Consider the following 16,861-nt stretch of genomic DNA (forward strand, 5'->3'; position numbering starts at 1 on the left):
TCTTTGGTGTGGAGACTTAGAGACACCAAACCTTTGGTGTTTTTGGAGAACAAATCCTCAAATCCTCAAAGAAGAAAAGGAGCACTAAAAGGGAGGAAATCACAAGGAAGATCCAAGGAGTAAGGAGGTGACTTGAAGGCCCTCCACTTGGGTGAATCCCTTGTGTAATCAAGGATGAGCTTCTAAGGTAAATAATCTCTAAATTCTTATTCTCTTTAATATTGTTAAAGAGTCTTATGGTCCACCATATACTAGGCTTTGAAAGTCATGGGTTTTATGAGATGTTTTTGAATGCATGCCTACTATAAAGTGTTATTAGTATGCCTATGTATTCAAATGTTCTTACATGTTCTTAGCTAGGACAAAATTTTTTCTTCAAAAAGAAGACTAAGTCTTCACACTTATAATTTTCTTTAGAAAATAAAAGAAGATAGGGGAACATAATTTCAATTTCCGTCTTAAAAAAAAGTTAAAACAGAAGATAGCCAAGTTAACGCAGAGAAGGAAAGTGAACATAAGTCTCCAAAAATATTCCTTCATACCAAACAAACTTTTTGAATAAACGATAGTATCTACATTAAGGGAGAGGGTGGTAGAATTAGCCTCACAATCGGCTAGTAATAATATAGTTCAAATTCGTCTTTGACGAGAATTGAACCTAATGTTTATAAAAAATAGTTCAAAATGTATGAGCCAAAAAATACAAGTTACTCATATATTTACGAGCTAAAGATATCAATATTAAAGATTGATAAGTTATACTTCTTCTTTACACACACACACACTAAGATGTTGGAGAAATAAAATAATTGTGAACTCATTACTTCCGAGATTCAGACTTAAAATCTTCCTTACGTATAATTAGGATAAATATAAGTGCAGTATGATAGTTGAAGTGAGAGTTGCATCACATGTGGAGATAAAACGGGTACCGTTTAATAAAAACCGCAGATAATTCGAATCCGAAACCAAAAGCAAAGCCTTTACTTTTTTTATGTCCGTCGTGTTCAGTAGGCTCGCTCTAATCATTCATCCCCTTCTTAACCCTTTGCTCTCGTTCAATTTCCCAAAGGTAGGCCCTCACTCCTCGATTGCAATTCTTTACGGCCAGAGCTTTTTGGTTAGGGTTTTTGATCCATTGAATCATCGCTTTTCTTATCTGTATTTGATCAATTAAATCATGTGTTTTGTTTGATGGTTAGGGTTTTTTGCATCAGTTTCTTTTTCTTAATTTGATCGAAATTTAATTGGCAAACACCCATTTTGTTTCTTTTCTTGTTAGGGTTCCAGTTTCAAACCATACATGCTTTCATTTTCTTTGTTCAATTTTTGAATTGAGCTGCAATCTAATAAGTTAATGATAATGGTAATGACGATTAGCTCGAGGCCTGATATTTATTTAAAATTTTCGAATTTAGTTCAAAATTTTAATCAGGGTTGTTGTTTCTGTATCGAAATTTATACCTTCGTATGACAAGTTCTTGATTTTGTTGATTAGTTTGCTTATTAGAGATTGAATAGGCGGTGAAGTGTGAAAGAAGAAGATGTGGGCAGCTTCGTGCCTGGCATCATGCTGCGCTGCTTGCGCTTGCGATGCTTGCAGGACGGTGGTGTCAAGTATTAGCCGCCGGTCTGCTAGGATTGCATACTGTGGGCTCTTTGCGCTTTCTTTGATCGTCTCATGGATTCTCCGCGAGGTTGCGGCTCCTCTCCTGGAAAAGATTCCCTGTAAGCCATCTCTTCCATCATTCCAATATCAGTCTGTGGTGTTATGTTATCTACTTGTATTCTGTACACTTGTTTTGAATGTATTGTAATGCTTTATAAGAAAATCATAATAGAGTGTCATCCAATGAGTGAAGAATCTTACCTTCCCGTGGAAGTTTGACTACAACTAGTTGACGAGAATGATTATATTTCATCAGCTAATTTTAATTCAACTTTGAATTTGAGGAAATTAGGAATTACTTGGTTCTTGGGTTTAGTGGTATATCATATATGGTGGTTGGATGTGACACTAGTCTCATATTGGTTGTTGATGCAGGGATTTCTCAGTTTAATCAGACACATAACAGGGAGTGGTTCGAAACAGATGCAGTGCTTCGTGTTAGCTTGGGGAATTTTCTCTTCTTCACTATTTTATCAGTGATGATGGTTGGTGTGAAGAATCAGAAGGATCCCCGTGATAGTTTGCATCATGGTGGATGGATGATGAAAGTTATATGCTGGTGTCTTTTGGTGATCTTCATGTTTTTTGTACCAAATGAGATTGTTAGCTTCTATGGTAAACACTACTAACCATCAGGGTTTTGTTTTCATAGTGAATGAAATTTCCACTTTTTATTCTTTGAGTAGTCCCAAGCACTGGAAATATAATGCAATTGGCGTTTCTTGCCCTAATGAACAACAACAAAGCCTTACCCACCTAAGCGGGGTCGGTTGTATGAATCCTAGAACACCACTGCTCTCGGTTTTGTGCCAAGTCTGGCCCCAATTAACAATCACAAATTTTGAACCAACAAGAAGTGTCTGTTGAACCCATTGCTTAAATAATTAAATTGAATGCAGTTAGTCCTACATTAAAGTTTTAATTCTGATGTTAGAATGTAGTCATTGTTTTAAGTTTTTAGTATTAATTTGACTCTTGAAAAATAGTTAGATTGCTAAATCTAATGGCTTTAAACATTGAAAAACTTAATTATGGGCTTACGTAGGTTGAACTTAGAGAGTAATAATTAAGTTATAACTCCACAATTGTTCCATATATTTCTGTGGAATGATTAGTTTTTTGGTTCTCTATCAAAGATTACTCTTAATTTTTTGGTTAATTAAATGTACCTTGGTTAGAGCACATTCAAGCTTTTAAGGCATCTGTAGAATTGTCATGATTTTGTTAGAGTAATCTGGTGAAAGAAAAGCTTTTTGGCCATGATCTGTTATGCAAGGAAACTGAGAGAAGATTGGACCACTATTTGAGATTAAAATAATATCTGAAGGCGAACTGTACTCCTTCAAGTAAATTTATCTCCTATGTTTTTGTAAGGGAGGAGTGCAGAGTGATCTTTATGGAGTATCAATAGCATTTGGATTAATCTGTTAATCCTACTGTGTAAAATCTTTTCAATTGTTTGACTAAATTTGACGGTGAAATATCATGTTTGCAGAGACAATTTCCAAGTTTGGCTCAGGATTTTTTCTTCTTGTACAAGTTGTACTTCTGTTGGATTTTGTTCATGGATGGAATGACAAATGGGTTGGATATGATGAGAAGTTCTGGTTTGTGTATTATTTTCTTTAGTATCTATTATTCAAATTCACATTTCTACATCTTTAACTGATTTTAACTTGTATCTTCCTCGCTATATATAGGTATGTTGCACTTTTTGTTGTTTCTCTTGTTTGTTATCTGGCAACATTCGTCTTCTCTGGACTTCTTTTCCATTGGTTCACACCATCTGGACAAGACTGCGGGCTCAACACCTTCTTTATTGTCATGACTCTCATGTGTGTCTTCGGGTTTCTTATAGTGGCACTGCATCCTTCGGTAAGTTCGTAAATATGCATATTTTTACTTTTATTGTCATACTATTGTAGCCAATGATAATTGGTTATCAAGAAAAGAACAGGAAAAGAAGAAAGCAGCCCCCACAGTTGTATGATACATGCATGCAAATGTACAACTGAAAAAAATTAAAAATGACTAACAAAGCTTGTATAAGGTTGTGAGATCGTTGCATTATTGTTACAGTCTTTATGTGCAGAGAGACTAGTTATAGATTCAGTGATAGACCAGAATTACAGAGCACAGAGCCAATAAAATCCACCGTTGTTTTATTTATTTATTTTTTTTCAGGAGGAAACATCCTATTCTATTTCCTTAAGATTGCGCAAAAAAAAAAAGCATTTAAAACTCGAAATTATATGATAAATTGACACTTATTTAAGCATGTTCTGTAGATAACATAATAATTGGGTCAAAACCAGAAGAATATCACTCTCCAGGTTATGGTGATGAGAGCAACACATTTCTCCATCTTAGATCCAGTTAACTTAAAGAGTATATATTGCTTGGCATATTTGTACTGTGGAGTAAATTTTGTTATGAATAGTATTGTGATTAATTATGATTTTAATGTTATATAGGTAAGTGGCAGCATTTTACCCGCGTCAGTTATATCTATGTACTGCACGTACCTCTGCTACAGTGCACTTGCCAGTGAACCTAGGGACTATGAGTGCAATGGTCTTCACAAGCACTCCAAAGCTGTTTCTACCGGGACCCTTACCTTTGGGTTGCTAACCACTGTTCTTTCTGTGGTTTATTCTGCTGTTCGTGCTGGATCTTCCACAACTCTTCTCTCCCCACCAAGTTCTCCTCGCTCAGGTAATTCTCTATGGAACATTTAGAACTCTTGGTTTGTTTCAATATGTGAAATCTCTGTAGGGTGCTATTATTGGCACTCCAAAAATTTCATTATACACTCCTCATAAGTGTATTTTTCTTTCTCTAAATATAGAAAGTTTTGGGGTGCACTATGAGATTTTGAAGTGCCAGTAACAGTTTCTTTTTTCTATACTATATGAGAAAAATGTGGTTAAACTGTCCTTTCCAATGGTTGGTTATGTTGAGGTTGTTTCGTGAACTATTTTATTTGATGTTTGGTTGCACTGAGGCTATCCAGTTTTCCTATGCAAAAAACTGAAGCATCTTTTATTATTTATTTTTGGGCAAAGGTGCTGGAAAGGCTCTGCTTCCATTAGACAAGGTTGATGAACACGAAGAAAAAGAGAAGTCCAAGCCAGTGTCATATTCATATGCGTTTTTCCACATCATCTTCTCTCTTGCTAGTATGTACTCGGCCATGCTTCTGACAGGGTGGTCAGCCTCAGTTGGGGAGAGCGGGAAGTTGGTGGATGTTGGGTGGCCATCTGTGTGGGTGAGGATGGTGACTAGTTGGGCAACTGCAGGTCTGTACATCTGGTCTCTCTTGGCTCCTATTCTGTTCCCCGAGAGGGAATTCTGAACCCCGACGCCACCAAACGAGAGAAAAAGGGTTTGCTCATTGACGTATTAAGTATATGTATTGTGTGTATGCTACTTCTATTGTACTTAAAAGTACCATCAACTCTGTGAATAGAATGGTTTGTGTTTGACTTTTAGAATAACCAAATCATGTCGGAAAAAATACATATTATTGAGCTTGAAATCGTTTTCTTTCGATATCCCGAAACCATCCTGTGTGTTTTATATTCTGCACCTGTATCTATGTGGTTCGAATACACAACCCGAATGCCCTCCTTTTCGCAGGATGTTAGAGAGCGCTAAATTTGATTGCTTCTTGCTGCATGAGTTACAAAATGGTGTCACAATTATTGCATTGACTCATCAAGTTATTTGAAGGGATCATTTAGTCATCAAACAATAACATACGAAATGGACAAACTACAAAACTTTTTCAAAAGAATGAACGGTCACGATGATTTCAGATATTGAGTCACTGCTTCTTTTTTATTTTTATTTTTATTTCATTTTTTATACAAGCAATATCATATTTCTAAACCAATCAAAACTGCGGTGAAAGGGTTTTGTACTTGAGTGCAGAGCGGGGTGCACATCCCTCTCTAGTGATGTTCAAGTTGTTGATGTGCTTGAGGATGATTCGTATACGTGAGTGATTCTTTGGTTTCAAAGTGAAAATTGAGAAAGAAGAGGAGAACAAGTTAAAAGAAGTTGAAAGGCAAAATAAAAGCAAGGAATCAAGTTTTTATTTTTGTACATGCGAGATAGGGGGTATTTGAACTGAGGACCTCAGATGCAGGGTAAATGCTCTTAACCAACCGAGTCACAAACTCTTTGCATTGCAAGGAAGGAATAAAGCTAACAAACAAGAAGAGAATAATTCTTCCCATCTTTTGGAAAATCCTTTCCTTGGTAATGGCTAACCGCATGTGTAGTATTCTTTATCTGCATTACAAGTATTCTTCATTCTCATCATATAAAGCTGGTTGTGGGGAATAGCTCTAGCACTACAAATATCATCTTCCCTAATTGTGTCATTTGCATTGCCTATACAACTGTTTTCTCCCTCTTCAACTGTAGATATATTTCAAAGCTCAACAAACCCTAAACCCTAAAATCAATGGCTGAAGCATTCGTTTCCTTTCTGGTAGAACAGTTGTTCTGTCATTCTTCAGCAGGTGGAACAAGAGGTGAGGCTTTTTAAGAATGTCAATAACGAAGTTGCAAGTCTCACTCGCAATCTCGGAGCCATTCAAGATGTGCTTCAAGACGCAGAGGAGAGACAAGTGAAGGAGGCCAATGTGAGACGCTGGCTGAATGATGTGAAGGAAGTATCGTGTGAGATGGACAATGTGTTGGATGAGTGGAGCACTGAGATACTAAAGCAAAAATTTGAGAAAGAAGAAAAAGAAGGTGAAATCTCTATTGATCTTACTAAGAAAAAGAAGGCATGTTTCCCCCTTCCCTCTCTTTGCATTTGTTTTGGCCAAGTCAAATATCAGATTATTTCTCGCCGTGAGATTGCTGTAAAGATAAGAGACTTGAACGAGAGGTTAACATCGATTAGTAATGAAAGACAAAGTTATAACTTTCAATAGGCAAAGAGAGACGTCGAACAACTTGAACGACTGAAAAGTTCTTCCATTGTCGACAAATTTGGGACGTTTGGCCGAGACAACGAAAAGAACATTTTAGTGAGCAAGTTGCTGAGCGAGAATAGTCACGAAAGGGGGGGACCCCTTGTCATCCCTATTGTAGGGATGGGATGGATTGGAAAGACAACTTTTGCCCAACTAGCTTTTAGTGATGAAATGGTAAAGGCTTATTTTGAGAAGAGAATATGGGTTTGTGTCTCGGAGCCTTTCGAACAGGTCAGGGTTGCGAAAGCCATCGTGGAGGGTATAGATGGGAATTCAACTACCCCAATTCCCAATGAGTTAGAGGCTTTAGTGCGACGTATATGTAAATCTATTGAGGGCAAGAAGTTCCTCCTTGTCTTAAATGATGTGTGGGATGCAGACTATAGGAAGTGGGAGCCATTGATGCATTCTTTACAGCTTGGTGCATTAGGCAGTAGAACAGTGGTTACCACGCGAAAAGAACAGGTTGCTGCTATCATAGGGTCAGCCACTCATGTCATCCATCTGAAGGAGTTGAGCGAAGAAGTCAGTAGGTCATTGTTCTTTCACATTGCATTCTTTGGCAAGGAGAGAAACGAGACTGGAAAGTTCGAAAAATATTGGCAACAAAATCGTAAAGAAGTGTGAGGGTTTGCCGCTTGCTGCAAAGACTTTAGGTAGTCTTATGCGGTATAAGAAAACAATTAGTGAATGGGAAGATGTTTTTAAAGCAAGATATGGGAATTAGAAGAGGTTGAGCAACAAGTTTTCCAACCATTGTTACTAAGTTATTATGACTTGGCTTCAACAACCAAACGCTGTCTTTTATATTGTCATGTTTTCCCAAAAGATTATGTGATCGATAAAGATAATTTGAGTTGTGGTGTCACAAGATTATTTTAATGTGGGAGAAAACAAAGGAAAGAAGACAATAGGTCAGATGCATTTCGATAACTTAGTAATGCGGTCTTTCTTTCAAGATTTTGAGGAAGATTATGATGGAAATATAGTAAGATGCAAAATGCATGATCTTGTGCATGACTTTTTGCATCATCTGACAAAGAATGAATCTTTCATTTTGGAATTTGAAGGAGCTGAAAGAATGGAGCTGCTGGACGATAAGGTTCGTCATTTAACCTTGACATCTGCAGATTGGTATCTATTTCCAGCTAATGTTAACCACTGCAAAAATTTGCGTACCCTTGTAAGCTCTAACTCAGAGGTTTCTACTATTGCATTAGAGCAAATTTTACAGCTTAAATGCTTTAGCACATTAAATTTGAGTGGTAGCTTAACCGAAGTTCCAAGGGAGATAGGTGGATTGATACATTTGAGGTATCTTAATTTATCACATAATTGGAGTTTGGTGGAATTACTAGATACCATGTGTGATTTATACCATTTGCAAACCTTGTGACTTGTTGGTTGTGAAAATCTCAGAAAGTTGCCTAAGGACATGGGAAAGCTAATGAAGCTAAAGCATCTTCATGTGGAGAACTCTCATCTTCTAAGGCCAAAAGGGATTGGGAGATTAGTAAGTTTGTGAACACTAGACCAGTTTCATGCCATTTGTAATGGCGACAATGAAGGATTCAAGTTAGAAGATCCGAAAAACTTGGACCAGCTTGAAGGGCGTCTTTCCATTATACACTTGTCTCAGAAGGCAGCGAATGATGCCAAGAAAGCACTATTGGTGAATAAGAAACACGTCGCTCGTTTGGAACTAGGTTTCAATTGTGAATGTGATCCTCTGGAATCACCAAGGGGAAGCAACGATGAAGGAACACTGAATGCCTTACAACCAAATCCAAATGTAAGTACTTTAATCATCCAGGGTTATAATGGTGTCGCCGTGTCTCCTGATTGGTTGATGTCCTTGCACAAGGAGGCTTGGTCTTTACTTTTGCCCGGAATGCGAGTTTTTGCCTCCTTTAGGGAAATTGCCATCTCTTGAATGGCTGTCCAGTGTGAAAAAGGTAGGGGCTGAGTTTTTGGGAATAGACCAACTAGAAACGCAAGCTTCATCGTCATCATCATCGTCGTTTGTTTCATTCCCGAAACTGAAACAACTCAGCCTCTGTTGCATGTGGGATTGCGAAGAGTGGGAGGGAGTTGCACACAAGAGGATTCTCAAATTAAAATAATGCCCCGCCTTTCTTGGCTAGACCTAATTGGATGCCCTAAGCTAAGAGGGTGGCCTGACTTCCTGCACAAGTCACCAAACAGAATTTGGAGGACAAGTTTCGTTCTATGGAATAGATAATCTTCGTTCCTGAACGTGTTAATGAACTGAGGTTCTAGCTCGGGAACTTGTCGAGTATCCAGCTCTTCTGTTATGGTAATTAAGCTCTTGTTTATCTGACGCTTACGGATATTGGTTTTTCTAATATAATTGTATGGAAAACTCATGTGTTTTCACTTGTATGTTGTTATGAATCGCTAGGTATCATCTCCGACCACCATCTCTCATCAATCAATGTCTAGTGTGATCCATCTCCGGTAATCTTCAGTCGATAATCTTGTATGAAAACTGACAAGGTATTTCGTCAATCCTTCCTTCCCTTGCATAATATACAGTCTCTCTCTCTCTCTCTCTCCATTGCACAAGACAGGGAAAGGTTGTGGCTTCAATGCTACATAGCACTTAGTGTTACGAGTATTTTAGTTGTTAGATGTTTTATTTTCAATCTCAACCATTCATTTTTTTATGCCACTCACCATTGAAGAAAAATTAAATAATTACACGCTGAAATAGATAATCGATATTCATGGAAATTGATAATTTATGGTGCCCTTGCATTAATTCGTTGATATAGGACGGACTACAAGGAGGAGGATGCAGCAGCATTGTATTCGAGATGAATGCAATTGCAGCATGCCGTCGTGGGTTAAGTATTTTCTCAAGAAAACTTTGCTTCTACTTGTGTAATATTATCAATTTACTTTCAAATACAGTGTATTTATCCAATAGGTTGAAGTGACCTACAGATTCCTTCATAATTTGTTGATATAGCCCATGTTATTGAAATCAATCAACTTTTATTGCACCGTTGAGTGTAGTTCCACCAATACGTTTGTATCAAAACAGAAGGTCGTCGCCATTGCTACCACCTCGCTAGCTCCCACAAGGGTACATGTCCTACGAAAATCAACTTCGCATTGAGTTCAATGAAGTCACAAAACTAACCAACTCATAACAAGAAAATAGCCCCAACCAAGTTACGCCACCAAAATCGCCACACCGGATCTAACCCACCATTGCGTTCCCTTGGAAGTAGAACCAAAAAAATAAAACACAGGCGAGACGGATGGTACGTGAGTTGGTGTCAACACGAAATCATATTAGGAGACCTTAAGACAAAATTGAAAAATTACAAATAAATTTCAGTTGCCATCGACTACGATACCGAAAATCGGATGCCATGAGATATCATTTGCCAAAAAAACATCCAAAGAAAACTGGAGTGAGCAAAGAATGTTACACTTAAAAATTCAATTTGAATCCAATGGGTTAAAGTTTAACCGGGTGTTTAGGGCAATCATTCAATCCTCGTAATCTCCAGCATTCTCCAATAGGTAATTGGCTGCCAATTCCTCGTTGCGATCGCACGCCAGAAAAGCCTCAATGACCAACGCTCTGTCAAATCCCATTGCCTCAAGCTGTAATAGAGAATGCTGAACTAATCAGCACATTCAAAAATATTATGTAGCAGTTGTCAGGAACAGAGAGAATACATACACGTTCAATAGCCTCCTGCTCGGCAGGGGTTACGTTGATGGCATGAGGCATATCTTGGTCAGGACCGTCAGGCTGATCAAATATGTCACTGGAAGACGGAGCAACTTTATAAAAAAGAAAAATCATGATTTTGACAAGTTCTATAAATTCAATGCAGGGTTTGAAAAGGCAATCATATCTTATTAGAAACATAAACCAGTGAAGATACGGTTAACTTGAACAAGCCCTGAAGAGAGCCCAAGGGATGGCTCAGAGCCTCAGAAGATAAGTGGGTGGAGAAAAAGTATTTGATGAGCAAGCAATTATGTAACTAGAAAGACTTTATCGGGCCCCGTTTATGACTACAATGTACCAAATTCATATCTTTCAACACTCACCCTTCAGAACCCTCAAGAGGTTCATTTATTAACTGAAGGAACTCAGTATGGTGCTCCTGAATTAATCTTAAAAGCTGGGGGTTTTGCTTTCCGAGCTCTTGCAGCATGGGCTGTAACAAAAGCAGCACGAAACTATTTAACACATGTATAAGAAACCATCACAATATTTAATGTCAAAGACGCAAAGCAAATGCAGACCTGCAAAATTTGTGGATTTGCTTGCACCATTGAGCGCAGTGCTTGGAACTATGATGGAAACAAGAAAAATGTAAAAACAAACCTTTCAGCACTGACAAGTGAATAAGGCAAACAAACTGAGTACAACTTGATGCATTGGGAATATATATAAACCATTAAGATGACATAGCTTAGCCAAACATTGCTTGCAACAGAGGATTAATGTCCTCCACTTCTTTGAAAATACAAGAATAAATAAGAAAATAAAGAAAGAGATAGGATCAATTTACAATTATCTACCATTCCCTCACTACATGCCCCACCTACCCTATCTGCACGTTTACATAAGAACCAAAATACACAGTATCGTAGCAAAATTTCCAAATCTTAAGAATGGTATTTGTGGTTCTCCATACACGTCAAATCCAGAGGTTTCAAAAATGTCCACCTCAACCTTGTGTTTTTGTTTATGTTTATGATACCAAACATAAACCGAAAGGAGAGACTGACAAAATTGATACTGCAAGACTAAATTAGACATAGGCCAATTGTTAACATGGTCAAATAATAAAATTGTCAACAAGTTCAATCAAGTTTATGTGATTGTTTATAATAGACAAAATGTACACCATAGCTTGGATATATCATGACAACAAGTTTACCTGCCGATTATTCCTAAGAAAGTCGAGGGATCCAAGTGCCCCAGCGCCAGCACCAGAGAGTGTTTCCTGGAGGATTCCAGTTCAGATACAGTGCCTCAATAAATGCACAAAAACATCCAACAAGCCTGAGTTTTACCTGAGGAAACATATTCAAAGGAGCAGAGTTAGGTGCTCCAGAGACAGGAGCAGCATTGGCTGCCTCTGTCTCAGTTGCCTGACTTGCAGGGAAATTTCCTACAGGAACTGCAACTTCTGTTGTTTCTGGAATACTCTGAAGAACAGTATGTCAGCAGCTACACAATGGATCAACATCACAGCAACAAGTTTAAGAATAGACATACAGAGTACAAGTAGTCCACTGCTCGCTCTGGATTGTTATAAGCTGCTCGTAGGGCACGTGTAACTGTTTCTCTGTCCCAGTTGCCACCTCCCATATCCATTATTTGTTGAATAGTCTGCTCAAGATTAGTGCCAGCAACTAAAGTTGAAGCAGCTTGACCATAGGTATCACTATGCGCACTGCAGTTGTAACAGAGGACTTAAGATCATTATGTTATACTAGTAAAAGTAATAAACTATGGCAAGAGGAACCCAACTCTGTTATTCTAAGTCAAATTGAAAAATGAAAAGCGGACAATGAAAGCAGTTTCTTGAAGCAGCCAATGTGCCAACAAGGATAGTTCCACTAAGCCCTAATTCACAATTTAACTTATAGTGGCCTATACTAATTCTTAACGAAATCTATCTAAGTGAGCGTGTTCAAGAGATAGGTAAACATTAACAGACAGCATGGTAACACATTAAGCTCAGCTCAAGAACTTGACTTTAAGGTTCGTGTGTTGTATTAACAGTTGGCCGCCAAATTCAACCTTAATTTCTAATTATATGTGAATAGGACACACCACCATTCCACACTGCCTTGTTCAAAAGTAACACAAGGACTACACATACTCTCTTCTCATAGATAAACTTAAATAAAAGGTTCCAGCAGCTATACAAGTAACACAAGGCGAAAATCATAAGAACAAAACAATGAAGGCTACAAGAGGAAAGACAATGAGATGACTCTAGTTATCCCCATGAGTAGGAGTGTCAAAAGATGAGCCTTTTAACTCAAACAAAGGATTTCCATCAAAAGATGCTTGATAAAGTTCACTTTAATTGATGTACTTCAATCCTTAGTAACAGCTGCAACTTAATGCAAGCATCATATGCAACAATCTAAGGTAATTCAAATTTTAACCATTTACACATACAAGTTGTTTGTACGTATTGTCAAATATAACATCAGGAGGAAGAACAATACCTAGCAGTGTCTGGAGCAGATGTGGTACTCTGTAAGGGTCTGCCGCAGCACAAAAAGTAAAAGTATGAATCTAATCTAATATGAACACAGGTTTAAAAGGTTGCCCGTGATGTAGTTGTTAACTCACGGTGCTTGTATGGGAGCTTCAGTTCTGGTTGTAGAATCTGTGGTTGGTGGGGTTGTAGAAGGATTTGTAGAGGCAAGCTGTAACACAGAGATACAGCATTTAGCCTATACATGAATAATATACCCAAAAATAAATTAACAAATGCCTAGCAACTAATATCAAGAATAATACCTGACCAGAAGAAGACCCTGCTAAGCCTGAAGTTTTACTCTGTGAAAATTGCCAGAAAGAAAAATTTAGAATGAATGGTAGGAACAAGAGTATATGCACATTGCAGAGAAAGCACACAATAAAACATGTTTCTAAAGTCACCGCCAATCTTGGTTAATGTTCATAATAGAATGATTATCTGAAAAGCAAACATGTGCTGGCATTTAAACTTCCACAACTACGCAAGAACAATTCACAGAAGACTCGTCATAGTTAAGACAAAACCCAGCATGTCATAACGTGAACCAATCCGATTAGCAAAGTACAGGGAGATGAGAACTTATATCTTTGGAACAGACATGTGATAGTTCCATTACTTGTGCAGCCTTATGCAACCTTATGTTTCAAAAACCACCAATAATAATATATAGTACATTCAAAAAAATTTAATTAGGATTATAACTAATACACTGTAATAGAATAAACTGTAAGTATACCACCAGAAACTAGGCATCCTTTCTTAATTGGTGTTTAGTTGACCTTGTTTTCACCAATCATAACAGCTGAAAATAGGCATCTTTCTTCAACGAATGTTTCCCAAGTTTGTAACATAAGATAAAGATATAGGCAACCTCCAACAGTTTAACAGTAGTCAGAAAGTTTGCACATAATATACATGTAATGTTCCATCTCCATACATTTCTGATTATACAGTTTTCATAAAAATCAAATATATTATAAAAGTACATGCATATTTTTACATACTTTTTTTTAATCATATAGGTGTATTCACATGCCCTACACATTTTTTTCACATGTTTTAAATCAAATTTTGAAATATTCAAAAAGCATATGTACGTAAATTATTAGTATTTTTCCTGTCCCATATTCTACTAATTATGGTGTTAATAATAACTCTACCCCTCTAATACTAAACACAGTCTCTTTTAATAATAGTTCTACTAATTATGGTGTTAACTCCGCCTGTGTTACAATATGGTGGTATTCCTCTTCACTTGTAAGTGAGAGGTCTTCAGTCCGAATCTCGTGGATGGCGAATTCGAGACCAAATTAGGTTGCCCATTGCGTGGCTTAGCCGAACTCCCCCCTCCCCTTAGTGTAAAATATATCTTTGTGCTCAAAAAGAAAATAAAAATAAAAAAACTCCGCGTGTTTAAGTTTATCTTATGCTACTAGTCCTAAGCCCGGATAAAGGAGGAAGGGGAGGGCATCAGGTAGTCGACAGCCGGCACTCCATTTTCATGTCAAATCCCTATGAATGTAGGGAACAAGTTGTCCAATGGTCTAGTAAGAAGATGCTAGCTAAACAATTCAACAAAGACAGCAAACTCAACTAACAAACAAAGATACATGGCAGCAGACCAACAAAATACTGCAGCACACAGAAGAACCATCTCCTCATCCCTTGCTCCCCTCTGAGGTTCTTCCATTCCTCTACATCTGAACCACCCAAAAGATTTGCATCACTGATATCAACTATGACTTAGTTTAAAAGGGTCCTCTCTTCCTTACCTAATTTCATTTTTAATATTTTCCTGCTACTTTTCTTCTCTTGGACCCCTTCTCTCCTCTCACACTCACAGACATACCCGCAGAAGTTAAAAGATTATATATTTTTTTGTCGATTACATCATTTTATTCAGTTAAGAAAAGGCCTTAACCCTCTAAAGTTGGATTGATTCATGCACCTTAGTCAGAAGAAAAGCAAAAAAAAAAAAAAAAAAAAAAAATATATATATATATATATATATATATATATCTTTGTTAGGCACATTCATGGAAGCTCCACTAGTTATAAACGTTGTAATCATGCAGTCCATATCATGACAATTACCTTGAGATATTACTCACAAATGCCATCATGGTACTTTAGATGCCAGAATAATCACAAACATATCTTAAGCATTGTTAGACTAATTAATTTGATTAAATCACAAACAATACAAACTAATGAAGCTTTTCATCTTCCAGAATTAGAGGTGTGGAAACATGCGTGTATTGCCAGATTTACTAATTACTCATTTGATATTAATGTTTAACCATAATTAATCACTCTAATATCCTAAGCATACAATATATCAACAATGCCCTTTGTTAATTCCATATCTAAAAGACGACAACTTAATTAAAGAAGGATAAACAGCAAAAAGGTAATTGTTTAAACTGAAAAATTAAATGAACATGCGAAATCCAAGTAATTTTTCCACGTGGCCGGTTGAGCTAACCCAACCTTTCTTTTGATTTGCTTTCACTGGTCATTATTTATTCCCTTCTATATAGATATTCAATATAAAAAAGCGCCAGTTGACACGCGCATGAGTGCATGCCAAGAGGCACAGTACTAAAGTCGCGCACTAGATTATAGTATATACAAGCTTTTAGTAGAATAGTATGGCATTACCAATTCTGTGTTTCTGAACAACTTACGGTTTCGAAGGATGGAAAGTAATGGTAATCAAGATCAGACAAAACATATCTGTCAGACTCAAGCCTAGTAAAATATATATTATTACCGATTCTATGACTGGAATTTGCCAAATACCCCTAATAATAAACTTCTTTACTAAATAAAATCCTACAATTGATGAAGAAATCAATCAACAAAAATCGGTTGCCGTATCAGAATAAGAGTTACTTCGAATATAATTAGCACATTGCCTACGATTTAAGAGAGAAATACCTTGCTAAGCATGACAACAAGAAAACCGTCTTCAGTGACCTTATTGTCAGCCAATGTAGTTTCGTCTTTCAAGACCTTCCCATTATGAATCAGTAACTGCTGTCCACATGGGTAATTATCTTTTCCTTGTACATCCTCAATGTTCTTCTTCACAGCCATAACCTTATATTCACATTAACATAAGTACATTATGCATATATTTAATTTCAATATCAAGCTTCTCCTACATACACCACCTTCCACTACATGTTATAGCCATTCTTGTCTGCAATTATGCTCACGTGATAGCGAATAAACGGGCATATAAACAAAATTCAAATTTGGATATATACAAATATATAAGCAAACTTAACAACATTTACTCCATTGGTGTGGAGTGTGGTTCCCAAAAGCGGAAAGGAATAAAACATATTCCACTGGATTGACATTGTGCAAGCACTAAGATATGAAAAAAGTTTCAAAATCTCAAATTTTCTCATGATTTTCTTTCCTTATTTTCTTACCAGCCAAACAGACTGAATAGAAGCAGAAAATTCAAAATTCAAAATTCAAATAAAAAGTAAAAAAGGACAAGAAGAAAGATGCTCACGGCGTCAGTGGGCTGAACCCTAATTTCGAAATGGCTGCCTTTGAGGGTCTTTACAGTGAGCTTCATCTCAGCAGATTGGCAAGTCCAGAAACGACAGCGTCTCGACTGGCTCGGGAGAGAGAGTGAGGAAAAAATACCCTAGAAAAGCGAAGGCCGAAGCCTTTAAAGAGAAGGCAACCGAGTGCAGGGAACGAGTAGTGTACCGTGTCCGCTTTTCATCTCCTCCGTAATGAATACTGGAATGCACGAGTGGCGCACGTGACTTTTTACAGATATTTTTTTTATTTTTTAGGTCAAGCAACTAATTTAATTAAAATAAAAGAAAATTGTAGCAATTGTATCTTAACTTTAGCTCAATTGGAGCAATGGTCATTCAATTAAAAATTCATGATCA

General features: G+C 37.2%; 3 protein-coding genes across 6 annotated transcripts; 2 read left to right on the forward strand and 1 right to left on the reverse strand.

Moving 5' to 3' along the window:
- The first annotated feature begins 914 nt into the window (after positions 1 to 914).
- LOC137739131 (uncharacterized) lies at positions 915 to 5,207 on the forward strand. Of its 3 annotated transcripts, none has more exons than XM_068478627.1 (7): positions 915 to 1,072; positions 1,499 to 1,728; positions 2,045 to 2,284; positions 3,165 to 3,276; positions 3,370 to 3,544; positions 4,144 to 4,384; positions 4,735 to 5,207. In XM_068478627.1, exons 2-7 carry the CDS (start codon positions 1,545 to 1,547, stop codon positions 5,022 to 5,024), a joined length of 1,242 nt encoding a protein of 413 aa, XP_068334728.1. In that variant the 5' UTR covers positions 915 to 1,072; positions 1,499 to 1,544; the 3' UTR covers positions 5,025 to 5,207. The 3 variants fall into 3 exon arrangements, with proteins under 3 accessions (XP_068334728.1, XP_068334731.1, XP_068334729.1); XM_068478630.1 differs by having other exon boundaries at positions 945 to 1,072; positions 1,511 to 1,728; XM_068478628.1 differs by lacking the exon at positions 915 to 1,072 and adding an exon at positions 1,073 to 1,120.
- A 617-nt stretch (positions 5,208 to 5,824) lies between these two features.
- Positions 5,825 to 7,287, forward strand: LOC137740680 (disease resistance protein RGA2-like). Its single transcript, XM_068480512.1, has 3 exons — positions 5,825 to 5,932; positions 6,199 to 6,468; positions 6,619 to 7,287. The coding sequence occupies exons 1-3, from the start codon at positions 5,825 to 5,827 to the stop codon at positions 7,285 to 7,287; spliced, it is 1,047 nt and encodes a 348-aa protein (XP_068336613.1).
- Positions 7,288 to 9,999: 2,712 nt separating this feature from the next.
- LOC137739539 (ubiquitin receptor RAD23b-like) lies at positions 10,000 to 16,653 on the reverse strand. Of its 2 annotated transcripts, none has more exons than XM_068479144.1 (12): positions 16,468 to 16,653; positions 15,879 to 16,040; positions 13,199 to 13,237; positions 13,028 to 13,104; positions 12,901 to 12,939; positions 11,936 to 12,104; positions 11,731 to 11,865; positions 11,595 to 11,660; positions 10,954 to 11,001; positions 10,756 to 10,865; positions 10,379 to 10,466; positions 10,000 to 10,299 (listed from the first exon to the last, which is right to left on the reverse strand). In XM_068479144.1, the coding sequence occupies exons 1-12, from the start codon at positions 16,531 to 16,533 to the stop codon at positions 10,183 to 10,185; spliced, it is 1,116 nt and encodes a 371-aa protein (XP_068335245.1). In that variant the 5' UTR covers positions 16,534 to 16,653; the 3' UTR covers positions 10,000 to 10,182. The 2 variants fall into 2 exon arrangements, with proteins under 2 accessions (XP_068335245.1, XP_068335244.1); XM_068479143.1 differs by having other exon boundaries at positions 11,936 to 12,113.
- Positions 16,654 to 16,861: the final 208 nt, after the last annotated feature.

The sequence above is a fragment of the Pyrus communis genome, chromosome 7, assembly GCF_963583255.1.
Source record: "Pyrus communis chromosome 7, drPyrComm1.1, whole genome shotgun sequence".
NCBI classification, from domain to species: Eukaryota; Viridiplantae; Streptophyta; class Magnoliopsida; order Rosales; family Rosaceae; genus Pyrus; species Pyrus communis.

Bases quoted from the DNA above. Each gene is read 5' to 3' on its own strand.
- LOC137739131 (XM_068478627.1), top strand. From the start codon at position 1,545: ATGTGGGCAGCTTCGTGCCTGGCATCATGCTGCGCTGCTTGCGCTTGC. The intron at 3,277-3,369 runs GTTTGTGTATTA...CGCTATATATAG, and splicing joins GGATATGATGAGAAGTTCTG to GTATGTTGCACTTTTTGTTG. The intron at 3,545-4,143 runs GTAAGTTCGTAA...AATGTTATATAG, and splicing joins TAGTGGCACTGCATCCTTCG to GTAAGTGGCAGCATTTTACC.
- LOC137740680 (XM_068480512.1), top strand. From the start codon at position 5,825: ATGCTCTTAACCAACCGAGTCACAAACTCTTTGCATTGCAAGGAAGGA. The intron at 5,933-6,198 runs GTAATGGCTAAC...ATTCTTCAGCAG, and splicing joins TTTGGAAAATCCTTTCCTTG to GTGGAACAAGAGGTGAGGCT. The intron at 6,469-6,618 runs GCATGTTTCCCC...AACTTTCAATAG, and splicing joins ATCTTACTAAGAAAAAGAAG to GCAAAGAGAGACGTCGAACA.
- LOC137739539 (XM_068479143.1), bottom strand. From the start codon at position 16,533: ATGAAGCTCACTGTAAAGACCCTCAAAGGCAGCCATTTCGAAATTAGG. The intron at 13,238-15,878 runs GTATTTCTCTCT...CAATTTTCACAG, and splicing joins TTGTTGTCATGCTTAGCAAG to AGTAAAACTTCAGGCTTAGC. The intron at 10,866-10,953 runs GTCTGCATTTGC...CTTTTGTTACAG, and splicing joins CAAATCCACAAATTTTGCAG to CCCATGCTGCAAGAGCTCGG.